At 37.8% G+C, this 27,548-nt stretch overlaps 2 protein-coding genes across 9 annotated transcripts in view; both read left to right on the top strand.

Annotated features, from left to right (window-relative positions):
* LOC110016951 (uncharacterized) overlaps positions 1–27,257 on the top strand; it is a 37,316-nt gene extending 10,059 nt beyond the window's left edge. For 3 of the 8 annotated variants that reach the window (XM_078934610.1, XM_078934613.1, XM_078934612.1), the window contains exon 3: positions 11,403–13,111. In XM_078934610.1, coding sequence (XP_078790736.1) covers positions 11,403–12,613 — 1,211 coding nt within the window. In that variant the 3' untranslated portion in view covers positions 12,614–13,111. Of the gene's footprint in view, positions 1–9,757; positions 9,943–10,480; positions 10,536–10,823; positions 11,046–11,402; positions 13,112–13,270; positions 13,459–16,037; positions 16,236–16,617; positions 18,208–26,828 lie in introns of those variants that run through there. The other 5 variants (XM_020711339.3, XM_078934611.1, XM_078934608.1 and 2 more) reach the window with 5 other exon arrangements.
* On the top strand, positions 555–7,848 carry LOC110016953 (uncharacterized). Its single transcript, XM_020711355.3, has 3 exons — positions 555–741; positions 3,822–4,013; positions 4,873–7,848. The coding sequence occupies exons 1-3, from the start codon at positions 702–704 to the stop codon at positions 5,955–5,957; spliced, it is 1,317 nt and encodes a 438-aa protein (XP_020567014.1). The 5' UTR covers positions 555–701; the 3' UTR covers positions 5,958–7,848.
* Positions 27,258–27,548: the final 291 nt, after the last annotated feature.

The raw sequence follows: 27,548 nt of genomic DNA, 5'->3' as shown, positions 1-27,548 counted from the left end.
AATTGTGGAGTTATAAATCAATTTTACTTATATTTTGTTCTTTATGATTAAGATTAAAACAATTTTATTCTGTATTTGGAATTGTGTTGTATCTTATATTGTATTGTTATAAATGTTCTATTTTGTATTATATTTAGCAAATGTGCAATAAGTAAATTAAAAAAAGTTGATGATTGTTTCTAACATTGAACAACAAAAAGTGAACAATCATACTTAATTAACCTTTTATTGTTTTAATGCAAATGGAACATTCATAATTTCAAAGTTACAATCATACCCTTCATTTTTCTATCTTTATCAATGAGGTCAAACAATACATGGACACAATAGGAAACTCTGACAATAAGAAAGCCATTAAAACGTTCGATCTGCGCTTCAGTTTTAATGTCTTTGTGTAAAATGTAAGAATAGCCCCCTGGTTTGTTCCTTTCTTGATGCTGTTTTGCATTGTTGTGTATTGAATTGTTACAATTGCTAAAGTTTGTGATAAAAAAATAGACCCCCCCCCCCCCCACACACACACACAACACTGTAAAAAGTTGCTTTTACCCGCCGCGTCGGTAGGGGGCGCTTTAATGTCATGTCTGGAAAATGTCCTAGTTTCCGGTTTTAGCCTTATGAATATAAATTGTTAGCGTCTTTTGTCAGAAAAAACTCAACAATTTTCGTCTTAATCGTCATTTAAACATAAGTTCAGACTCATGGAAGTCCTCAAGAACGCAGAACTAAAATTCACAGCCGGTATGTACCTCCAAATGTCCAATAGATGAGAACAAAATGCGATGTTTGACTTGCTGACTCATGGCTAAGCAGCGATGAGAGCTTTGGGAAGGGGCTCCAAGTGGTTGAGGGTATTTTCTGCTGCATTTGAAACAAACTTCCAGTGGTGAGCAGTCCGGAAAAAAGTCATCACAGTGGAATGCATCTTACTTACTTCTTAAGCGAAGAACAGATGCAATTTCTGTTAACGAAAAGATAGAATTTAGCAGAATTATTTTAGACTTAGACTAGGTTGGTCTAATTAAGTTACAGGACAATATAAACAGCAACCAGTCACAGATACTCAGCTGCAGGCAGTAAAATTACCCAGAGATGCACTGACATGCCATGATCCAAACTGCAAAAATGCTAATCATCGCAATGAGTTGTGTGAGAGTTCTGTGAAAATATAGTCAAAGTTCTAAAGATGGTAGTCTCTGCTTATTGAGGCAGGAGTCATAAAGCTGGACTGTTATAAAGCTGGAACGACTTGTAGCTGAACATCATGATGCAGCCAGGGATGCTTTCACACTCTGGCATGAAGCAGGGAAAACTCTGCAAGGTGCACTGTTTGAGAGTTAGAAAGTGAGTTCTGCTAGATTCAAATATGCACTTTTTGCTATTAAAAGGGAAGAAAACATGTTGAGAGCAGACTCTCTGGCCAGAGGTCTACAAAACAATGGTTACCATAAATATTGGAAGGAGGTTACTGTTATGAATAACTGTATAACTTCATTGCCATCCAACATTGAAGGTGTATGTGGCACTGATAAAATTGGTGACTTCTAGTGAAAGCATTATTCTGACCTGCTTAATTCGGTGAAAAGCCATGTAGTTTCTATTGACCATGTGGATATCACTGACACAGTGGTGATTCGTGCAAGTGAGATACATCATGATGCAATTTTAAAGTTAAAAGAAAGCAAAGCATGTGGTCTAGATAACATTATATTCAAGTTTTAAATTACTGTCCCTGTTGACCATGTGTTTCTGTCTTTTTAATGCATGGAGTCCTACCTGATTCAGTTCTTTCGGTTGTACTGGTTCCTGTCATTAAAGACAAGACTGCCAGTTTAAATGGTCTGTTAAATTGCCGACCAATTGCCCTTGCCAGCAACATCTTAAAAATTTTAGAATATGTGTTAATGACTAGACTTGAAGTGCATCTTTTAACAAGTGAGAATCAATTTGGTTTAAAAAAAGAGCCTTCAGCCACCAAAAAGTATTAATACTTAATAATACTATTAACTAATAAATCGAGGTGTGCCGAAATATCTGGTTCTATTCCTGTTTTTTTGGTATTCTAATCAAATAATGGTTGTTAAATTGGGCAATGTTGTATCAGAGACTTTTTATGTGAGTAATGGTGTCCAACAATGAGGGATTCTTTCACCATTTTTTAGTCAATGCATATATTGATGATCTCTCTACTGAGTTAAATCTATGCAAAACTGGGTGTTCTGTTGGATGTCAGATTTTAACCATGTTATGTACGCTGATGACCTTGTCATTTTTAGCCCGTACAGTGCTGGGATGCAGAAACTTTAAAAAAGTCTGCTCTGACTATAGCAGAGACTTTGATATTTATTATAATCCTTCTAAATGCAAAATAATGACTGTTGGGACCAAAGACGACAACAATGTAAACTTTCCTTTTTTTTAAAAAACTTTGTGGACAGTAGGCCTGCACAATATACCGCAAATTTATCGTTATCGCAATATCAAGCTGTGCAATATGCATATCGCAAAAGACAGCAAATTTGCAACAAATGGTTACCTTAGATGTGGCCAAACAATCTTATGGCAGCTTGAAGTGTTTAATGGATTGAAAGAATCCCTTTCTGCATTTGACCAATCAGATGGACCCTTTCACGTTGTTAACTAATCGGATGGCGCCCTATTATGTTGTATGTTCGCCTCCTATGTCAACAAGGGTCATTTGTAGTATAATTTTTAAGCTGTTGTAATGGAATGGGAATAATATTTTTGGTTGTTTTGCTAATTGTTTAAATACCGCAAATTATATCGTTATCGCAATATTAATTACTAATATCGCATATCGCGAGTTTTCTTCATATCGTGCAGCCCTAGTGGACAGCCTTTGGTACAAACTTCAATCATTAAATATCTTGGACATTTTATTACTGGTGATTGGTGGGATGACAGAGATATCCAGAAACAATACTGTAAACTCTATGCTCAGGCAAATATGCTGATGAGAAAGTTCAGAATGTGTTCTCTCCAAGTGAAGTTACCGTTGTTCAGAGCTTACAGCACTCCACTGTATACGGCTCCTCTGTGGTGGGATTATGGATGTGGGACATTCTGTAGATTCATAGTGGCCTATAGTGATGCCTGTAGGCTTCTGCTACAGGTGCCCAGTTGGTACAGAGCCAGTCAGCTGTTTGTGGATGCTCACATCCCCACCTGTGAGGCACTACTACGTTGTCTTACCCACAGCCTCATGGAGCGCCTGGACAAGTCTGTGAATGCAATTGTAATGTCGCTAACTGATCCCCTAAGGAGCTCATGCCGCTACACCTCCACCTTGAGGAAGCACTGAGTCTGAAATAAAGTGTGAATAATAATTGTTTTTTAAATTTGCCTTTAATTTTTTACATTTTATTGTATTTCTTTGGTGGCAGCAGATAGTTTGGTAAATTAGACTGCAGCATAAGTGAAAGTTGGTCTTTACATGATCTGATGGAGAGAGAGGTTGTTAAATGATGCTGTAAGTTAAAAAAAACAGCAAATAAGTAAATGTTGATTTTAATTTTTATTGTTGAATACCTATGTTTCTCTTTGAACTTACTTATCTTATATTAATAAAAAATTTCTGCAAAAATTCTTTTTATTTTTATTTTTTTAGGGCAAAGAATTGATGGATTTTTAGGTTTGTTTCTTTTGAAACATTCGGTTTATAAAATCTAAAAATGATTAATTAGTAATTAACAACTAGCTGCTGTCATGTTTAACTGAAATAAATAATTATATTTGAAAAAAAGGTTATGAGATCTTCTAAAATAATCAGTTATTTCATATTGTCTAATTTTTTCACATAGATGCTCCACAATTGCGCGTCTGCAGGGAAAAAAAGGAGGAGAAAACATTTCTGGATAAGGAGCGGCCAAAGATCAATGAGGAAGAGGAGGAGGAGGAGGGGGAACTCTGCAGCAGCCAGGAGGAAGAGCAGCTGTTCTTGAAGCAGGAGATCAAATCTGAATGTGATGAAATTATTGTAGTCCAGTTTGAAGGTGAGCTTCATCCTCTGCTGAATATCAACTAAACAGAGAAAACTACCATAGAGAATAAGGCTGTTTATTTTTAATATATATTTAGTTGATTAATAGTTGATAAATCCAGTGGGACAGTGCTGGGAACCAGGCAAGTCTAAAAACAGCAGCGTCTTGTAAAACGCTGCTGTTTGTTTACACTCTCTCCCGCCAGCTTACAGCCTCGTATAACAACAAGCTAACAGTAGCTTAGCAAAAACAACAGCCAGCAATATGGGTGCTATCCAGCTGGACATTTTTGAGCCAGATGGCAGCTTGGATGAGGAAAATGAAGGCGGAAATGGATCTATTTGTCTGCAAGTGGATGCATCAGAAATGGATCGAAGCAGGGAGACTTTGGCCCGCCCACCGCAGTTGCTGCGCCACAAACCTGCGGCTTTTCAAACCGTGGGTTTATATTTGCTCTTAAATTATTTTATATAAGTCTAACACCAAGAGGAAAAGGACAAGAAAAAAATGTTAAAACACAAAAAAAACATCATTTTCATTGGACTGGGTCTTTAAATGTAAACCCTATTTTGGGTTGTCTTTTACCTATTTTTGTGAATCAGACATCTTACCTTGAACAATATTGGAAAATTACCAATGCAAAAGATTCTGAGCTTATAAAAGAAGCTCTTTCTACTTTAAGAACTGAAATGTTTTTGGCTTCTTGCTTGAAGACATGGGGTAAAGAATCTCTTAATTTTAAAACCCTTTACAGATGTAAAGAACTGCCCATTACACCCATTCTTGCTGTATGTCTGTTAGGGAACAGAGTCCTTTTGTCTAATGTTCCAGATGTTTTTACTAGTTTCCTCCTGAATCTTTGTTCCTGCAGACCCATCAGATAGAAATATCTATGGGGAGGAGGAGACTGATGATGAGCAGCTTCTCTGGAAGCAGGAGAGGAGCTCCAGTCTGGATGAAGAGGAACCAGAGCTTCCACTGATCAAAGAGGAGGAGGAGGAGCACTTCATCAGTGAGGAAGCAGATCAGCTTGAACTGAAGCAGGAAAATGATGCTTTCATGGTCACTGAGGATGATCAGGAAAACATGGACTCCAACCCAGAACCAAGTGAGAACCCAGTTCTGGAAGGAAGCACTGGTATAAGAAACAGTGATACTGTGGACTCTCCTTCACATGAGAGCTTACATTGGTGTGGAACATGTGGAAAGGTTTTTGCCAAACGTCGTAATTTGACAATTCACATGAGAATACACACGCGTGAAAGGCCTTCTTGTGAAATTTGTAAGAAAACTTTTTGCCACGCAAATAGTTTGCTGTGTCACATGAGAACGCACACAGGTGAGAGGCCTTTTACCTGTGAAGTGTGTGAAAAGGGTTTCATCAAAAGCATTCACTTAAAAGTGCACATGAGAACTCACACGGGAGAAAGGCCTTTTACCTGTGAAGTGTGTGAAAAAACCTTCATTAAAAGTAGTCACTTTAAAGTCCACATGAGGACTCACACAGGCGAGAGGCCTTTTACCTGTGAAGTGTGCGAAAAAACTTTCATTAAGAGTTGGCAATTACAAGTCCACATGAGAACACACACAGGTGAGAGACCTTTTACTTGTGAACTATGTGAAAAAAGTTTCACACAAAGTTGTCAATTACAAGTTCATATGAGAACCCACACAGGTGAGAGGCCTTTTACCTGTGAGGTATGTCAAAAGAGTTTCACTAAAAGTATTCACTTGAAAGTCCACATGCGAGCTCACACAGGAGAGAGGCCTTTTACTTGTGAAGTCTGTGGAAAAAGTTACACACAAAGTAGTCATTTATCAGTTCACATGAAAACACACACTGGTGAAAGGCCTTATACTTGTGAAATTTGTGAAAAAAGTTTCATTAAAAGTAGTCACTTTAAGGTCCACATGAGAACTCACACAGGTGAGAAACCTCTTACTTGCAAAGCATAAAACGTTTCAAAATAGATCCTTAAAGGTTCACACAGGTTTTTGACCTCACACATGTGAGAAGCCTGTCTCTGCTGAAATGTACACATTATGTACACATGAGCAGATGAAATGTGTTATTCTTGTAAAAAGTGTAAAAAGTTTTCTTTTATTCTCTTCACAAACTGTCGACAAAAGAAATCCCTCAAATGAGAATATTATTCTCTGTAAATTTTGTGGAATCTGTGTTAACGAAAGTGAAGCTTTGACGGCTTATATCAAAGTTCACACATCTGAGGAACGGAACCATAGTTTTATAACCCAGAAAGTTACATTGTTGTTCAATCTTCAGATTGTTCCAAAAAGTTCTGTTTGTGAAGGTTCACAATTAGTCAATGGACAAGACAGGGTTTCTTGCAAGATCTTTTAATGTTTTTTTTTTTTGTTTTTTGTAAAGGAAGATTTAAAAAAAAAAGTACAAAAACAGAAAAGTTTCAAATCTAAAGTAATTTGGGCCCAACTGAAAAAATAACGAAATGAAACAAAACATGTGGGCCTAAACTGAACAGGCCTGACCAGACTCAGACTCATCCCCTGCCTTGACTCACTGGGGAAGCTTTATAGACAGGGACAAACCATACTGGACACATGAGGGAGGGGAAAACTAACAAATCAAACATTCCAACCAATTAATCTAATTACAAAACAGGAAAACAGAAACCAAACAAAATTCATTTAATACAAAAAAAATCTTCAACAAAAAGTGGATTAAATAATTTCCTTTAAAAAAACAAAAATAAAGTCTATGAGGAGAGTTGGTAATCCCTGCAGTTCCCCAGTGGAATGTCCCAATCTCTGCTGATTACTATGGATGGGCTCACCTGGGATGGAAACTCAGAAAACAAACAAAAGGGATGAAACTATTGTTCTTACTTAAAACAAATGAAATGTGTGCACCCACTGTTAATTTATTTTAAGTAAACAAAGTAAAAGTGAATGTTTTACTTTTAAAGAAAAATGAAATAAATATTAACACCTATGTGGTGGTTTGAGGTTCAACCACCACACTGTTGAAACTGCACCGTGTTCTGAAAAAGAATACTATTTTGTCTTTTTTGTGTGTGATTAATAGTCGCATACATGGATCTAAAATTATGTAGTTAAACTCAATGAAGATTGAAATTGTTTATTAAATGTGTACAAATTTGAATGTACATTTTGAAAAATTTGTAAGTTTTTCATCAACAAAACATGATGGCTTGAGTTTTAATAATGAAAAATATTTGATTCACATCTAGGCTGTATTGTGTTGGTATTCTACTTATTAGCAGTGTAACGATCAATCAACTTAATCAATGAATCAATTTGTATTCCTATAATCCCACCAGCTTTATCTTTCTGAGGCATGCTGTTAATCGAATTGACCTATAACATTATATAACTGTTTTAACCCAAGAGAACCCAGACCCATTTTTCCTGAAAAATTAAATAATGTAGGATACACCAGAAAAAAAAACAACAAAAAAAAGTCTTATATTTTACTGTTAGACTGATGTCATCATGGGTTGTTATGGGTTAAAGTGAAATAAACAGTCAATGATTGAGGCACAGGTGTTTTTTTTAACTATAACATACAAACGACAAAGTGCCATCACAACACGTATGATGGCGGTGCCATTTTATACGTTTTTCCAATTATATAATAAATGTTTTTTTGTTTTAATTCCTGTTTTCTCATTACTGTTCTGTTATCTCTGTCATATTTGGATAATTGCTTTGGATATGCGCTGAATGTTTGACCAATTGTTGTTTAAATCAGAAACCTATGTATGAACAGTTTCATGTTGATGTAAACCATAGAAGAAAGATCTTTTGTTGTTCATGATTTTGTAAATAAAGATGGACGGAGGAACAACACGGTAAAAACCCGGTCTGTTTTATTTGTTAAATCTTCCCCCTGGTACACCCCTGAACTCCATAAAATGAAAGCCAAATGCCGCCAGTTGGAACAGCTCTGCAAAAAAACTGGCTCTCTCATTTATAAGGAAATCTACAATGAACAGATTCTACAATACAAGGACTTGGTTTCTATCACTAAAACGAACTACTTCACTGAACTGATTGATGTAAATAAGGGAAATTCCAAAATTCTGTTTTCTTTAATGGATAATGTCTTTCAACCCCGTAACAGTTTTCCCCCTCATTTTTATTCAGATGAGCACTGTAATTCTCTTCAGTTATTCTTTAACCAGAAAATTCTAGATATCCATCAGCATCTCCATTCCTTCACCTCTCCTCCCACCCCGTCTGACTCATTTTCTGTTACTCATATATTCACTTCCTTTCTCCTCCCTGATCCCAGTGAAATTTCCCGCCTCATCCATAAGTCCAAACCATCCACATGTTTGCTAGATCCCCTACCAACATCCCTGGTTAAATCCTGCCTTCCTTCTCTTCTTCCTTTCATTTGTGCCATTATCCACTCCTCAATGACATCAGGTATTGTCCCCTCACTCCTCAAGATCGCTGCCGTCAGACCTATCCTAAAAAAACCCGGCTCAGACCCCAATTCTTTTCATAATCTTCGTCCTATTTCTAACCTCCCCTTCATTTCAAAAATTCTTGAAAAAATAGTCGCCTCCCAACTTTCCCATCATCTCACCCCTTTATAGCACAGAAACTGCCCTACTAAAAATCACCAATGACCTTCTCCTAGCAGCTGATTCTGGACTCATCACCATCCTCATCCTCCTCGACTTGAGCGCAGCATTTGACACCATATCTCACTCCATCCTCCTCCACAGACTTTCAGCCCTCGGTATCGAGTCCACCCCCCTCCCCTGGTTTCATTCTTATTTTTCGAGCCGCACTCAGTTTATTCAAATGAATTCTTTTAAATCCCAACCCTCACTCATTTCATCTGGTGTTCCTCAAGGTTCTGTTCTCGGTCCCCTCGGTCCTCCCTTCAGTTTCTGTCCCTCCGGCCCGTATGGTCACCATGGGGAGCCGTGCCTTCAGTCGCTCTGCTCCCCAACTCTGGAACTCTCTCCCCCCAGACCTCCGTAACACTGACTCCTTTCTGATCTTTAAATCCACCTATGGGACTCCACCTAAAACCTATCTGTTTAAGCTTGCATTTCCGGAACACAATTTCTCATTCTCTGTCAGCTGATTTTACTAATGAATCCAATTTATTTATTGTTTTTAACATGTGATTTTATTGTGTTTTACCTCTAACTTTGTACAGTGACCTTGGGTGTTTTGAAAGGCGCTTTTAAATAAAATGTATTATTATTATTATTATTATTACTTGGTTGCTGTAGTTGCCAAACTCTTCTGTTTTGTTATGACAGAGCTGACAGTTGACTGTGGAATATTTAGGAGTGAGGAAATTTCATGACTGAATTTGTTGCATAGGTGACATTCTGTAATAGTTCCACGCTGGAATTCACTGAGCACCTGAGAGCGGCCCATTCTTTCACAAATGTTTGCAAAAACAGTGTGCATGCCTGAGTGCTTACTTTCATACACCTGTGGCCAGACCAAGTGATTAGGACACCTAAATCTGATCATTTGGATAGGTGAGCAAACACTTTTGGTAACCCAGGGTATTTCTAACATAAACAAGGAAAAGCAAAGATTTAACTAAGTATTGCAAAATTATTGTTATTTTAAGTTGTCTTTTTCCTCCCCTCAGCCATTTTTTTTGTTTTCATATTTATGTACACAGAGAGAGAGAGAGAGAGAGAGAGAGAGAGAGATGGAGAGAGAGAGAGAGAGATGGAGAGAGATGTCAGGTTTTGATTTTTTACACTCCATGCCGGTAGAGGGCAGTGTAATGTTCGCTTGTCTGGATACAGTGCTTGTAGGTTTCCGGTTTTAGCCGTGTGGTTATAGATTTGTGCTTCCGCTTTCGAAACATTTCCACTGTTTTTGTAATTATCAACATTTAAAGCAGAGTTTGGATTGATGGAAGTCTTCACGAATGGAGGACCAAATTGCAGAGTTGGTATGTAACTATAAGTGTGAGAACAAAAGTGCGATGTTTGACTTCACAAACTGACTAAGGCTCTACTGTCTGGTGGGGAAAAGCGGAATTTACTGCTGGACTTGTCGAAACTTCCAGTAGTGATCAGTCCATTTCTGCCTCTGCAGTTCAGAAACAAGGTCGTAGCAGAATCCAGCTGGACTGTTCAACTGTTCTTCAGTGGTTCATTCTGTAAAAAAAAGCTAGAAGCTGGATGATTGTTTGGTAAAGGCTGGGAATAAATCGGTTTTCCTGAGTGACAGGGGGATTGTTAAATATAATGTAAATTAAGGAAAACGGAAAAATAAAAAAGTAAATGTTACTTTTATTTATTATTGCTGAATATTTTCCCTATTTAATATTCACAATGCCTTATCAATCAAAAACACTCAAAAATTCCCAACTAATAATTTATTTTTATCAAAACATTTATTGTGTGAGTTAGTAATTGACAATATTTATACTTTTTCTTTCCTGAATGATTAAATTTAGAAATTATTCTCACCTCATAGTGAAAATGTTGGAAATGGTTGGAATCCTGGCTGGGACATTAATGGAGTTTACCTGCTCTCCCGGTGAGTGCAGGGCTTTATTCTGGGAACTTCCTCCTGCAGTCCAAAAACATGCTTCATAGGTTCATTGGTATCTCTAAACTATCCCCCTAAGTGTGCATTTGAGTTAGTTGCCCTGTTCTGGGTGTACCCACCTTTGCCCAACAGTAGCTGGGCTGGCTCCAGTGACTCGAAAGGGATTCAGCAGGTTCTGAAAATGAATAAGATGGCTTTTTTTTTTAATCAGTTGCATCTTTTTAAAATAATGATTTACTGTATTTCATTTGTATTTATTATTGGTTTATTTCACAGATGCTCCACAGCTGCTTGTCTGTATGAATGAAGTGGAAGAAGATAAAGAGGAGGAGGAAGAGAGAAGTACCTACTTAGATCAGGAGCAGCCAGAGCCTCAAAGTATTAAAGAGGAAGAGGAGAAGGAGGAGGAACTCTGCAGCAGCCAGGAGGAAGAGCAGCTGTTCCTGAAGCAGGAGATCAAGTCTGACTGTGATGAAATATTTGTAATCCAGTATGAAGGTGAGCTTCATCCTCTGCTGAATATCAACAGAAAACAAACAAAAAGAATTTCTCGCAACATTTTCCCAACGAGCAAATGTGGCTGTTGAGAAAATGTTCGCATTCATGTAGAAAAAGAAACTTCCTGTGGAACAACAGTCTGGTTCTTCCTAACAGAGTGGCTGTTTCTTTTCTATGTGACTGTTTGTGTTAATTATGTTAGAGCAGCTGTTGTGAAACAAAACTGTGGAAAAAATGAATGAATGCTGTGATTATAGAATTACACTGAATCATGTTAATGTATGTTAGCGAACAGAGTCCCAACATTTAATGTTTCAGATGTTTTCATAGTTTTCTCCTGAATCTTTGTTCCTGCAGACCTCTCAGAGAAAAACATCTGTAAGGAGGAGACTGATGATGAGCAGCTTCTCTGGAAGCAGGAGAGGAGCTCCAGTCTGGATGAGGAGAAACCAGAGCTTCCACTGATCAAAGAGGAGGAGGAGCACTTCATCAATGAGGAAGGAGAACAGCTGGAACTAAAGCAGGAAACTGATGATTTCATGGTCACTGTGGATGATCAGGAAAACATGGACTCCAACCCAGAACCAAGAGAGAACCCAGATCTGGAAGCAAACCCTCAGATCCAGTGCAGTGGTTCTGTGACTGTCCAGCTGGACTCTCCTTCACATGAGACTTCACATTCCTGTGATACATGTGGAAAAGTTTTTACCCGACGTGCTTATTTGAAGACTCACATGAGAACTCACACAGGTGAAAGACCACATACTTGTAAAACATGTGGAAAAAGCTTTAGTCGATATATATACTTGACTAATCACATGCGAATACACGAAAACCAACATTCCTGTGTGACATGTGGAAAGGGCTTCACAACATCCTCCAAATTAACTCTCCATGTAAAATCTCAAACATGTGAGAAGCCTTTCATCTGTGAAATTTGTAGGAAAGCTTTCTCCCATGCAACTACTTTGACTGAGCACATGAGAAGTCACACAGGTGAGAAGCCTTTTAGTTGTGAAGTATGTGAAAAACGTTTTATTCAACTAAGTGCCTTGAAAGCTCACATGAGAACTCACACAGACGAGAAGCCTTCTTGTGATATTTGTAAGAAAACTTTCATCCATGCAAATAGTTTGACCTGTCACATGAGAACCCACACAGGTGAAAGGCCTTTTACTTGTAAAGTTTGTGCAAAAAGTTTTACTCAAAGTGGTCAATTACAGGTCCACATGAGAACCCACACAGGTGAGAGACCTTTTACCTGTGAAATATGTGGAAAAAGTTTCACTAAAAGTATTAACTTGAAAGTCCACATGAGAGCTCACACAGGAGAGAGGCCTTATACCTGTGAAATATGTGAAAAAAGCTACACTCAAAGTAGTCATTTATCAGTCCACATGAAAACTCACACAAGTGAAAGACCTTATACTTGTAAAGTATGTGAAAAAAATTTCAATCAAAGTACTGGCTTAAAAGCTCACATGAGAAATCACACAGGTGTGAAGCCTGCTTCCCGTGAAATATACCCAAAACCTTCTGTAATGTTAATGGTTTGGCCTACCGGATAAGCACCCACACAGGTGAAAGCGTAGTTCTTGTGAAACATTTGTAAAAAATGTTTTTTTTACATCCTCTTTATTGTCTGCAAAAGAAATGACAGAAATGAGAATATTTATTGTTCAATCTACAGCTTTTTCCAGGAATTGCTGTTGGCACTGCACCATGTTTTGAAAAAAGAATAGTATTTTTTCTCTTTTATGTGTAATTAATAGTTGCATACATGTATCTAAAATTATGTACTTAAACACAGCTATGGTGAAATTTTTTCTTAAATGTATTTACATTTTAATTTTGAAAAATGTGTAATTTCTTTGTTAATGAAACACGATTGCCTGTGGTTTAGTAAATTATTTATTAAGGATAATTCATCCATGTAGGTCAAGGTTGTGTTAAATAAGTGTTGCCTTTAGTTTGATCAGTATTTATGCGCCCTGTAGAAACATTTACATTTTTTTTAAAAGTTTAAAAAAGAAATCCTAATTACTTCCATAAAACACAATAGCAAACCAAGTATTGAAATTTCGTTTTTTAACATTGTATAGTAAATTGAAAAATACATTTTTAAATTGCATGATCAATATGCAAATTGAAATGTGAATTGCAGATCATTACTTTGACTTAAAAAAATCTTCCAGAGAGAGCGAGGGAGGAGTTGTTAGGGTTTGTTTTTGTTTTTACACTCCGTGCCGCTAGAGGGCAGTGTAATGTTAGCTCGTCTGGATACAGTGCTTGTAGTTTCCGGTTTTAGCTTCTACTCTCGAAACATTCCCACAGTTTTTGTCATAATTAACATTTAAACAACAGTTTAGATTGATGGATGTTTTCACGAATGGAGGACCAAATTGCAGAGTCGGTATGTAACTCTAAATGTCCGATAAATGAGAACAAAGTGCGCAGTTTGACTAACTGGTTCACGATTTAAGGCTAAACCAGGAGGGAAAAGGTGTTTACTCTGCCTTTGAAAGAAAATGCCAAGAGTGGTCAGTCCATTTCTGCCTCTGCAGTTTCAGAATGCAGCTGGGGTGTTCTGTTCAGTGGGTCTTAAGAACCTGTAAACAAAAAGCTGAATGCTTGTTTGTTAATAAAACCACTAGTTTTGTCGATAGCAGTGGCGGTTCTGGCACATGACGCCCTGGGCGAGCCACACCAGTAGTGGCCCTCTGCTGCCCCCCCCCATTATGACCCAGAAATGTACAATTGCTTTTAATGGTTTTCTCTATTCTTTGAATATTTAACAAATAAAAAATATAAAAAAATGCAAATAGAGGCTTGGAAATTCTTACAGCGTATAGGACTGCTATAAAAACACATAAAGTAATAATTCTTACAAGGAGAACATCACAAATGTTTGCTTGAAGTTTAAAATGACCTCCATTATAAGATTAAAAAAATCCTAGACACAACTAAGTGCAATTTAAAGCTTGAAGCCCGTTGAGATGACTATTGTTGTATTATTGGGCAACATAAATAAAACTAAATTGAATTGAATTGAAAAATCTCATAGCTTACACTATAAACTAGGTCGGCTTCTCTTGGTAGACACTAAAAATGTGCCTTAATATGCGAAAAGTCATCAATCAAATCCTCATATGTTTGTCTCTCAGCTACAGTGGAGTTTATGCTTATGACTGCCAAACCAGATAGCCGATCTTGAGCCTTGGATGATCTTAGAAACATTTCGATAAGCTTAAGCTTTTTTATTCCTTACAGCTAATTCTTTCCAAGTTTTCTTGCAGTGGATTTTATTTGGGCTATTGTTATGTGAGGTGATCTAAGAACTAGCATGTTTCCAGTCATTAAATCTAGGGTTGGTTAAATTAATTTTCTTTTTGGATAAAGGTTTGCAGCAAAAAAACCCACAAGAGCCCGTTATTTTTTCCTCCCCCTCCCCGTAGTACATCAACCATGTTCTTTGCATTTCTTCTCTACTAAATAAAGTTTATTTGAAGTACTGGTCATGACAGCTTCCTCCATCATTGTCATTCCTGGGAAAAACACATGTGGATGGCTCCTCAATTCCTCCTCTGGAAACCAGATGTGTTGGATTCCTGTCAGCCATGGATAAGGGCCTGTTAGCTGGGTCAGTTCTTCATCCACTGAAGCTGCTGTACTGAATGGAGATGTTTTTATGTTTGAAATCCTAAAAAAGCCACATATATTGTGAATAAATAAGTGTTTGTGGAATTTGTAGAGGCAGCATGGATTGTTATACATTTTATGAAATTATGTACATACTGTATGGCTGCTAGGTGGGGCATTGGTTAGCGCTCTTGCCTCACAGGAAGAAGGCCCCCGTCTGGGGGACCTGAAACAGAACATCACCGGGGGACCTTTCTGTGTGGAGTGTGCATGTTCTCTCTGTGCATGTGTGGGTAACTCCGGCTTCCTCCCACCGTCCAAAAACATGCTTCATAGATTTATTGGTTAATCTAAATTGTCCATAGGTGTGAGTGTGAGTGTGCATGGGTGTGTGATTGTGGCCCTGCGACCGACTGGCCACCTGTCCAGGATGTACCCAGTCTTAGCCCGCAAGTGGTCGGGATAGGCTCCAGCAGCCCTTTGACCCTGAAAGGGATAAAACGGATTAGAAGATGAATGAATGAATATGTGCACACTGTGACTGACTGTGAAAATATAAACCATATCGACTACACTAATAATTGAAATGATGTGCAAGTAGAGGCTAAAAATAGCCTTAGCCTAACTCTTCAAATATTATTGTGCATGTTTAAAGCTGTCATAGGTTTACATAATGACATTAACAGTGTTCAATATCATATCTTTGTCCTTTTCACGTTTCTCTTGGTCTTTTTTTTCTAAATTGGGCACCGGATGGTTTTGTCCTTTTCATTTTATTGCACTCACGGAAATAAATAAGTTAGCATCTTCTGAAACCAACGACTGCTTAGTATCGCATCAGCTTCGCGTTAAACCAATACTTATTATAGTATGTTTGAGAGATTGAATTGGGTTTTAAAAATACATTCATGGTGAATGCAGTCAATAATTTATTGTGAAAGTAGTTTCAACTAAAGATGATTGTTAGAGTGAAAAAGACTCCCAATTACCTGTGTGTGTGATTCACCCTGTCACCGGTGAGTTGCGCCCTCCTCTCGAATTTTTGGACTTCTGTTCCAAAGACTACAGAGGTGAGGACGCTAGTTTCAGTGTCGTGCAGCAGAGGGCGCCATTTAACACTTATAATGAAACCTTCAGATAAAGAGAATGGACGTGCTCCGCTATTCATATTACAAAAAAGAAATATTGAAGGATTTTCGTCCGTGCCGCCCCCTGGAAAATTCCGCCCTGGGCAACAGCAGATTGACAGTTATGGTAGGGGGTAGGGGGTTGGCAGCTTATTCAAATAATTATTTATTTCTGCCAAAAGCTGAACAGCATTTATTTTATCTGGCTGAATGTTTCTTCTCACAGATGTTCCACAGCTGCATGTCTGTAAGGAGGATGAAAAAAGCAACTGCTTCTGTCAGGAGCAGCCAGAGCTTTCACAAATCAAAGAGGAAGAGGAGGAGGAGGAGGAGGAACTTTGCAGCAGCCGGGAGGAAGAGCAGCTGTTACTGAAGCAGGAGATCAAATCTGAATGTGATGAAATATTTGTAATCCAGTTTGAAGGTGAGCTTCATCCTCTGCTGAATATCAACAAGAAACTGAAAACTGCCATAAATTAATTTAATTTCTAAAGTTTGTTTGGAAAAATATTTGTTGTAATTTTAAATTACTTATTGAGAACAAGGCTAGAACTGTCACTTTTCTTTAAAAAAACATTCATTTCTCATCAAAATGAAAATAAAAATTAAAAAAAATTGCAAAAGGAATAGTGTAGTAAAAAATCAAGTGCAATTTTTTCAGTTCTTGTAGAGAAGGGAAGTTTTGTGAAACAAAAGTCTGGTTCTTCTTTTTTCACAGGACTGCTGGTTGTTTGTGGGAACAGAGTCCTTTTATCTAATGTTACAGATTATTTTACAATTTTTCTCCTGAATCTTTGTTCCTGCAGAACTCTCAGAGAAAAACATCTGTAAGGAGGAGACTGATGATGAGCAGCTTCTCTGGAAGCAGGAGAGGAGCTCCAGTCCGGATGAAGAGAAACCAGAGCTTCCACTGATCAAAGAGGAGTGGGAGGAGATCTGCATCGGTGAGGAAGGAGAGGAGCTGGAACTGAAGCAGGAAAATGATGCTTTCATGGTCACTGAGGATGATCAGGAAAAAATGGGCTCCAACCCAGAACCAAATGAGAACCCAGTTCTGAAAGGAAACCCTCAGATCCAGTGCAGTGGTTCTGTGACTGTTCAGCTGGACTCTCCTTCACACGAGACTTCACATTCCTGTGAAACATGTGGAAAAGTTTTTACCCGACGTGCTTATTTGAAGGCCCACATGAGAATACACACAGGAGAGAAGTCCTACTCCTGTAGATTATGTGGAAGAAGTTATTTTCAAAAAAGTGATCTGACCGTCCACATGAGGAAGCACACAGGTGAAAAGCCTTATGCTTGTGAAGTATGTGGAAAGGGTTTCATTCAAAGCAGTGACTTGACTATCCATACCAGAACTCACACAGGTGAGAAGCCATTTTCTTGCCACGTATGCCAGACAGCGTTCAGTCACGCTCACAGTTTGACCCACCACATGAGCACACACACGGGTGAAAAGCCCCATTCGTGTGACATGTGTGGCAAAGGTTATGTTCAGAGAAGCGATTTGACTGTTCACATGAGAATACATACAGGCGAGCGGCCTTACACGTGTAAAACCTGTGGCAAAAGCTTCAGTCGGTGTAACTATTTAACGGATCACATGAGAATACACACGGGGGAAAAGAGATACTCCTGTGGGACTTGCGGAAAAAGCTTCACCAAATCCTGCAGCTTAACCCTTCATGTTAGAACTCACACGGGTGAGAAGCCCTTCTCGTGCAGCGTGTGTGGAAAAAGCTTCACCACATCCTCTACATTGACTCTCCATGTGAGGACTCACACAGGTGAGAAGCCCTTTGCCTGTGAAATCTGCAAGAAGGCTTTCAGCCAGGCAAAAAGTTTGACCGAGCACATGAGAACTCACACAGGAGAGAGACCCTTTACCTGTAGGATATGTCAGAAGACTTTCAGCCAGGCCAATAGCCTAACCTATCACATGAGAACTCACACAGGTGAAAGGCCTTTTACTTGTCAAGTGTGTGAAAAAAGTTTCACTCAAAGTAGTATCCTAAAGGCCCACACGAGGACCCACACGGGCGAGAGGCCTTTCGCCTGTGAAAGGTGCGGAAAGGGTTTTAAACGAAACAGCTCCTTGAAGGATCACGTGAGAACTCACACAGGTGAGCGGCCTTTTTTCTGCAAGTCGTGTGGAAAAAGTTTCAGTCGGAATGATTCTTTGACTGCTCACACGAGGACTCACACTGCTGCAGATTTATATGTAGGAAGCGTGTAGGAAAATGTTCTCTCCCTTCTTCAAATGACAAATAAACAGCAGCATCATGGGAAGAAAAGTGAAGAAAAGTTCTATTCGTGAGGTTAGTGAGACATCTCCTGATGACTCACTAAGAGAACTTTTAGAAGTGTTTTTCTATTAAAAGTGTCTCTTTGCACGTGATTTTCAGCCCTGAAGTTTTTTCTCTGCCCCACATACCCAGAGGATGGGTTAAGGTTAGGATTAAAGTTGTGGTTAGGGTTAAACCTCCAAATGGTTCCTGAGTGTTTCTGCTGCTCACCGCTCCCCCAGGGGATGGATCGAATGTGGAGAACACGTTTCACACACCTAGGAGTGTGATAACTGATCAAACTTCAAGTTTAACTTTGAATATATGCGACCAACAACAAAATTCAGCCTTGGACGCATTTAAAATACGTGTAGGTACTGCATTAGTGCGCATTAACATGAATTTCCATCACTTTTTGTTGCACATAAATACAGGTAAATAACTTCAGCCTTTTTTCTATTTTGTCAAGAATTTGCACAATTAAGATTTTAAGGTCATTAAATATATTTAAAAAATGCAAAATCATATTTTCAACTCTTTTTAAATTTAGGAGTTTCTTGTTTGTCTTCACAGAAAATGTGCGATCTAGCCAGTGAATAAACATGTGCTTTAAATTTATTAAAATATTGTCTTTAAGTGTGACCTTAGGCTATATAAGAACGTGCTTTTTGTTAAATAAATGCATCACAAAACATTCTTTATAGACTTTTAAAATTTAACATTACTCTCATGTTTGTTTATTATACTAACAGAAATGTTGATTTACCGCATTACTGTTTCTATATTCAAATTCAAATTAATTTTATTTATATAGCACTTTTCATGTAAAAGAAACAGCTCAAGGTGCTGTACATAATAAAAACAAGAATGCAGGAAACACCAATCCCTATTCATGTAATAAAATATTTAAATAAGCCCCACACAATAAAATACACAAAAACAAACACAAGTAAAAGAGAAACGACTAAAGAACACAGCAAAGAAGAGAGAACCCAGAAGGCGCTGTCTGCTCTGTCCTGTTGGCCGGGGTGTAATTACCTACATTTTAAAATTAAAAGACTGGACTGGGGTTTTGATGCTTAAATTAAAAAAAGAAATGTCAAAATAATTTTTTATTCTGCTGTACTGATTGTTTTAATGCCACTTTGTGTCCTAAAATATGACCCAAACTGAGATTGCATAAATCTGTTCAATTCTTCTTGACAGCAGTTTTTAGGGAACACAAACACAGGAATTCTAATGTAAAGTGGAACCATTGCCATGTGCCAACGTTCACTCCCAGAGCTTCTGGTTAGCCATGGTTAACCATCAATAACATAAACCAATCATGAGTAAAGGAACTAGAAGTGCAGAGTCACTTCCTGTTTACCCCTCCAAAATAATAGCAATGTATTTTAATCAGGGGTGTCCAACAATTTTGTGTTGCAACCTAGGAAAGATTCTTAGACATTTCGTTCTGTTTTGCACACTAGAATGGCAGTAAATGTGTTTCTACACAGGATCTTAATCCTGATATTGATGGCTTGGTGAATTTTCAGGAGAGAAAGGAGGTTAACTCCAAATTCTTATGTTCACAAATGTTTTACAAGTTTAATTTAGTTTAATTTTTCATTAATTTGCACATTTACATTCTAGCCAGGATGTTTTTCCCCCCGCAGCCCCTCTTGAGTTTATTATCAGGATTGCTTTAGTGTCAGATGGGAAAGATTCAGTCTGTATAAAATTGAATAAACCAATTTTTTACAAGTGAAATGCACTTCAATTGAGATCCATTGGCCTCTGTGAATGAATGTGAAATAATAAGTGATAAGGGTGCTATGTTTATTGAGGCATTTTTTCCAACTGAGAAAAAGATACAACAATAAAGCTACATTTAACAAGTTGACCATATGTTATTTTGCTTTTATATTACTGGTCTGGCCCACTTGAGATGAGACGGGTTGAATGTGGCCCCCAGACCAAAATGAGTTTGACTCCCCTGATGTAAACTATAACACGCTATTGAAGTTTCAGCAAAATGTGTAACCCTGCTGTCTGATAAACCTCTCGGTCTTTTGATTGAAAGATCATTTACTCTTAAAAACACAGACAATGGTTTACCTTCTTAAACTTTAATTTCAATTCTTCCAGAACACCAGTTTTACAGTTCTGGACGGAGCTGATTGGCAGAAGTCGATATGCCCTATCTATTCAATTATTCTTAAATAATTCTTTTTTTTCTTTCAATTTTATCTTTTTAAACAAGCACTAATATTTTAAGAACTACATAGGCACTGATTGAACTCTTGGTCAAGTTTTTCAATCAGGAGTAATTTTTCTTTAGGTTAAGTGCATGTTAAAGATTTTTTATTTCACAGATGGATTAATATTTCTTAGACCAGGGGGACAAACTTTGTACTGCAAATATAAATGTATTTTTTATTCTTTGTTTACAAGTTACATTTTGAGGCAATTTTGTGACAAATGCAGTAAAGCAGCCCAGATCCCCACAGTGGCTTTTAAAACTTGTTTAAAATGTTACCTTAATCACAATTCACTGTAGAAATACACAAAGACCTTCATCTCATCATATTTGATAAAATCTTTAAATTCACAAAAAGTTTTCTTAATTTGACCAAACTATAGCTCCTTTTTGTGTAAATAGAACTTCAAGATGTTCAACAGTAACGTGTCTGGAGGGAGGAGGATGACAGAATGATGTCTAACCTTACGTATGACAGCTGAGATTCATTTCAGGGTTTAATGGCTGAACTGTCATTTTTCTTTGTAATGTTCCATGTCAATGGCTTCTATTTACTGCCACAGCATCAAATCTGTCAGGAGCAACTCCAATACCAGGAAAGCTGCAGCAGTCTGGATCTCAAGGAAAAACAATCTAGATAGATAAAAGAAGAAGAACTCTTGACACAGTTGAAGTGTTAAACGACCCTTGAACTGTGACTCCTTATTATGCTCAAGACCCTAACATTAAAACGGAACCCAGATGTATTTCTATTGCGGCTGAAAGCCGGATCTGGAAGGATGGGATTGGGATTTTTCAAGTTCTGCAGGAAACACAGAAATAGATCTTGATGAGAGTTTTGATAGAAATAAAGAGGCAGTTAGCAGTGCTGGGAACTCGTCCTTGTCAGACAAAGTTGTGTTTACCAGACATGTAAGGTTTCAGGGGTAGTAGTTCGTTAAAGGTTCACGTGCAGAAAAAGCTTTTCTCAGAGAGGAAGTCTAAATCTTCACATGAGGACTGTCACAGATACCAAGTCCTTCTCATATTGTGTTTGTGGAAAGACTTACACCAGGTTTGGCTCTTTAACTGTTCATATGAGAAGCCACATAGGTGAAAGGCCATTTCTCTGAGATTTGTGATGAAAGTTTCTTTGAATTCACATGAGGACTCACACGAGGAAAAGCCGTTTTCCGTCCAGTTTGTAGAAAAAGTCTTTCACCCAAAACTGCCTTTTAGACACTCACTGTGAAGAAACTGGATTGTCTAGAAAGGACTGTATTATATTAGTTCGTTACCCCGTCAGTTTATTGCACACAGAAATAATGAATAATGACTCAGAGACAAAACTTAGCTTTTGTAGGTTTACTCCGCACAAAGACCACAGATTTGTACACAGGGTTACAGACAGATGAACATGGTGCATTCAAAGTCCGAACAAAGGAGCTCAGAAAAAGGCTTGGCATATATACCTTGTATTTGCATATTCAGAACCTCATTTGATGGATCATGGTGTGAAAAACCCACCCACAGACTGTTGCAGGCTAGATGTTTGAAGGTCAGAGCACCTAAAGTTTCAGATCTCTCTGAGGTTATCACAGACATTTGCCAGAACACATACACCAGAACACACAAAGATGAAAAGGGAGGATGTTAAAGGAATGTTTGCGAGACAATAGTCTTGGTTGTGCTCTGTCTGGAGTGTCATATAATTTTGAGATGATAATACATAGTGAATCGAGTTTAAGCCATTAATGTGATAAAAAGTAAAAGTTAGTGTAATAAAATGTTAAAGGGAGTTTCTAACTATTCTGTTTCTAATCACTCCTAACACTCACGTTAGAACTCACTCAGGCGAAAGTTCGTTTTCCTCACACAAAGTTAAAATATTCAACTCACCAAACGAAAACTCACAAAGGAATAGGAGGTGGGATTTGGGTTAAAAACTCACATTGGTAGAAAACATTTTTTGTTGAGAAATTAAGCAGGAGCCGGGGCCGAAACTGATTTTGATTTTCTAAGATAATTTTACATTTGCAATGTTTTTGATGAAGCTTCAGGATGAGAAAAAGGCTCTCCAGAGTAACGTGGCCTGCAGGAATCCGTTATTCAGCAGGGATGTGAGAAACGTCGGAATTTGGCTCTTTGATGAGGATGTGGACTTAATTCACATCTTCATTTAGAAAAATATTACTGATGCCATTTAACAGACTGTAAAAAGACACAAACCTCCTTAATTATTTGGGTGATTATAGATTTATGTTGGACTGTTGGACTGAACAAGTTAAAAAATCCTTCTTTTCTTTACCTGTTTTATCCATGAACTCATGGTGACATCAGTGTAACAGAACAACATTAGGAATGTGTCCCATGGTCCAATTGGTCTGATGATTTGGTTCCACATAATTTTCCTGTAGGGAAAAATGGGTTTGGGTTCTTATTGGTTATCACACACTATATTTTTTAGTCTTTCATTTTGTGATTCACAGGACCCAGAAGCTTTTTGAAAACTAGTCATAGAGCTGAATAAAAAAATCATGCAGCCCCTTTGTCACAGAATTCATAAAGCTCACATCCCACAATTTAGTAGTCTCGAATTTCTCCTCTAGAGATCCTTCTCCTCCACAATTAACCTAGCTACACTCACTGGCCACTTTTTTAGGTACAGCTTGCTAGTACCGAACTGCTTCAACAACGTACTGAAAACATTCCTCAGAGAGGTCGGTCCATATTGACATGATAGCATCACACAGTTGCTGCAGATTTGTTGGCTACACTTGATGATGCCATGTTCTCTGTAAACCCTAGAGATGGGTTTGGGTGAAAATCCCAGTAGATCAGCAGTTTCTGAAATACTCAGACCAGCCTGTCTGGAACCAAGAACCATGCCATATTCAATCACAACTTCAATCACTTCTCTTCCTCATCTTGATGCTCAGTTTGAATTAAAGCAGATGGTCTTGACCATGTCAAGATGCCTACCTTCAATGCACTGAGTTGCTACCATGTGATTGGGTGATTTAGAAATTTGAGTTAACAAGCAATTGAACAGTTGTCTTTAATAAAGTTGTCAGTGAGTATAATCACTGTGAACGGTGAACGGGGTCACTGCAATGGGATCTCCCAGGTCTGACTCTTTGTTTAGATCATGGGTTTTAATCAAATCAAACTTAATTTATAAAATAGTGCTTCCCATGCACTAAAATTAAAGACATAAGATGTATATAAAAACGAAAAATTGAGAATAAGATGCATAAAATGAAAATAAATACATAAGATAGCCTATACTAAAACGAATACAATAAATTAGCAGTTAAAATTAACTAAAAGCTAAATTAAAAAGGTGGGTCTTGAGCCTCTTCTTAAAAACCTCTACAGTCTCTGCGGCCCTGAGGTTCTCCGGATGGCTGTTCCACAGGCGAGGACTGTAATGGCAGAACGAAGCCTCACCATACATTTTGGTCCTCACCTTCGGAACAACTAAGATGCCAGCACTGGAGGACCTCGGGGTCCGCAAGTCTTCATATTTTAAAATAATATATTTAAATAAGAAGGCCCAAGCCCATAATAACATTTATAAACCATTAAAAGAATTTTAAAATCAATCCTGAAACACACAGGGAGCCAATGCAGAAATTTCAAAATCGGTGTAATGTGTTCCCGCCCTCTGGTCCTCGTCAGAACTCGTGCCGCAGAGTTCTGCAATAGTTGTAGATTTGAAATAGACTTTTTTGATAAACCAGAGAGCAGGGCATTACAATAATCTAAACGACTGAAAATAAAAGCATGCATCAGCACCTCTTTGCTGGCAAGAGAGAGGAATGGGCGGACTCTGGCAATGTTTCTGAGATGATAAAATCCTGTCGACATTTTTAATGTGTGGGATAAAATTTAGCTCAAAAAGTACGCCCAGGTTTCTCAAACATTGAGAAGGTTTAAAATTATGAAGATGTAGTAAAATCATCTCTCTCTTGTCTTCAGGACCAATGATTAAAACTTCAGTTTTGTCCTGGTTGAGCTGTAAGAAATTTTCTGCCATCCATGACTTTATATCTAAAATGCAGTTTAAAAGAGTGTTAACAGGTTCAAGGTCATCAGAAGACACAGCGATATAAAGCTGTGTATCATCAGCATAGCTGTCAATGCCATGTCTCCTGATGACCTCCCCAAGAGGCAACATATATAAATTAAACAGTATTGGCCCTAAAATCGACCCTTGGGGAACCCCACAACTTATTTCATGGATTCCTGAAGAGCATATATCTATAATTACATAAAAGTGTCACCCTGTAAAGTAAGAGTAAAACCACTTAAGAACATTTCCAGAGAGGCCCACTAGACTCCTAAGTCTGTCTAATAAAATCTGCTGATCTACTGTATCAAAAGCGGCACTAAGATCCATTAGCACCAGAACAGAAAGCTTCTGTGAGTCGTAGTTTAATCTAAGATCATTAACGATCTTTAAAAGAGCCGTCTCTGTGCTGTGGTTTTTCCTAAAACCAGACTGATATTTTTCTAAAAATCTTTGGCCATTTAAAAACTCATGCAGTTGAGTAGCGACACTTTTTTCTATAATTTAACTTAAAAATAGTAAGTTGGATATGGGTCTGTAGTTATCCAGATTTTTTGTATCTAATTGACTCTTCTTCAGAAGGGGCCTCACCACCGCCGTCTTACAGGCCGAGGGGAAGACCCCCGTCTGAAGAGAGCAGTTTACTATATTTAAAAGCTCTGACTCAAAGAATCCATAAAATGTTTTAAAAAGTGAAGTGGGAATGGGATCTAAAAGGCAGGTTGTAATGTTTACTTGGGATACAACTCGACCAAGCATCTCCGCATCAACCAGGACAAAACTCCCCAGTGTTTCTTCTGGTAACAACAATGTTGGAGGTCTGTTAAGATCAGTGTATTGCATGGATGAAATTTTTCTTATAGCATTGATTTTACCCATGAAGTGGTCTGTGAAGTCCTCACATGCAGCATTAGATGAAGGCATGGAGGACTTGTTGAAGTCTTTATTTATTAAAATATCAATGGTTTTAAAAAGAATTTTGGGGTTGTTTTTATTTTCTGAAATGATTTTTGAAAAATAAGAGGTTCTGGCCCGTCTTCCTGTATCTCCTCTCTGCTCTCCTGCAGTTCTGCTTCAGACGTTTAGTGTCATCAGTCTTCCATGGGATTTTAAGAGTGGCTCTTAATGTTTTTGTTTTGAATGGAGCCACTGCATCTATGGAAGACTGAAGTCTGTTATTAAAATGATCAACAATAAAATCACAGGGTGCAGGTAAAATCTGAGCAGGAGTTTGCTTAAAAATATCAATAAAACTTGCAGCCACTTCGGGAGTTAAATACCGCTTCCTCACAGTTCTCACTGTGAGACAAAACATTTGTTTGTCTTGTCCTTTTATTTTTGAATTTGATTATATTTTTGTGCAAAGCACTTTTAGTGACTCGAGTTGCAAAAGTGTTATATAAATAATGTTGGAAGTTTTACCATCATTTAATGAAGTCAAAGTTGTCACAATTAATTTCAAACTCAGTTTTTTCTTTTTCTTTTTGTTTGACAAAAACAGCTTTTTGTTCACATTTATTGTGAACTGAATTCTACAGAAGTTTTTACTAAAGACAACATGCACATCTGTATGATTGAAAATACTGTTTTGAAAATATACATTATTTGGACACAGGAACTGCTAGGGTTATGATTTTTCCTTAACAAAGAGAAGAACCACACCGGAGCCTATATTTTGTTCGGCTTCTGCAGAAGGAGAAACCGTCTTCCCAGTGCATGGAGCCTCTTTTTCTTGAAAGCTGAAAGTTGCAGACATGAACGTGGGTCATTCAGTCAGGCAGAACAGCAATGTCATGTCTTGTATAATCAGCACTTCTTGCGTCAGTGTTTTCTTACTGATAGAACAGAGACAATCATATTATGGTGATAATAACGTGTAAGCAAATGATAATTATGTAAACCCTAACAGGATGTGAAGCTTTCAAGTTAAATTTGGAGTTTAATTCTGAACTATTTTCTTGCTTTTTATCCATCTGTTAGGACTTTTTTGTTGTACTATGACTAAACACAGAAATGAAAAAACAGCTGTGTGTACTAAGTACTAAACATGTAATTTTCTTTATTTCATTACTGCTTCAAGTTAAGTAATAAAGTTGTTTCATTCAGAAAAATCCCACGCAGCACTGTAACCCTTGTGCTATCCTAGGCACTTTGACATTGGGAGTTGGGTCATCTAGACCCACTAGACAGTGCGCTGAACCTTTTTTCTTCAATGATTTGTGATCTTCACTGGTGTCCATGGGGTCATCTAAGATAGCACTAGGGTTAATTTTCTTCTTCAGTATTTTGCTCCTGGATTTTTCATATCATAGCTGGAGGAATATTTATTAATGCTCCATCAATCAACACTGGAACTTCTCAGATTTAGTTGCTGATCATTTTTCTTGGCTGTGATTCTAAAGAAGTGTGGGACTAGATAATTATCTTGTCTTTCAGAGATGGTTGTTCAACGAGTCTTCTGCCAGCGGAGATAAGAAGTGAAGCTTTGGCTCGATTCCAAGGAGGACGATCTGCTTCTCTTTCAGGAAGTCTGGGCTGGCGTTTCTTCTCACATCACTGTGTTACACCTTCATCCTGAACCAATAGCTGTATTGCATGCTTTTCCTTCTCATCATGGATAAATGATCTGCATTTGCCATGTTGATTTCTAAAAGTTATTTTTCACATAATCTAAGTAATTCATTTTTGTCGTGTGCTTTATTGATACTTCAGGACTCTTAGCTCTGTCTGATAAAAGCTAGGAACCGCTTCCTTCCACTCCCTTTCAAGCAATATTTATTAATATGTCTAAATATACTAATTTTGTTTAGTTATTGTATGAAAGTAAAACTAATTATTGTATTGTTGTTGTGCATTATTCTTATTTGATTGCTTGAAATAAACCATTTCAAATCAAATCAAATAAAAATCATCATTTTTTAGCCTTTGTATTCCGGTATGGTTATAAGTTTTTCTGGCCCTCCTACATCCCCCTCTCCACCAGGAACAATACTTTGGCATGTCTGACTGTTAAACCTCATCGGGGTCTCTAGTCTCTGGGGTTGTTGATCCATGGCTTTTCCCCCACAAAGCAAGACATCCACAATTAAGTACATCTGTGTCACAAAGAAATCAATAATTGTATTTCTATTTCTGCTCATTAAGTTGAAGCATTGT

Source organism: Oryzias latipes, chromosome 17 (assembly GCF_053564925.1).
Source record: "Oryzias latipes strain Hd-rR chromosome 17, Olatipes_Hd-rR_3.1".
Lineage (NCBI taxonomy): Eukaryota > Metazoa > Chordata > Actinopteri > Beloniformes > Adrianichthyidae > Oryzias > Oryzias latipes.
Note: the sequence above shows the minus strand (reverse complement) of the source record. Positions and strands in the feature narration are given on the sequence as shown.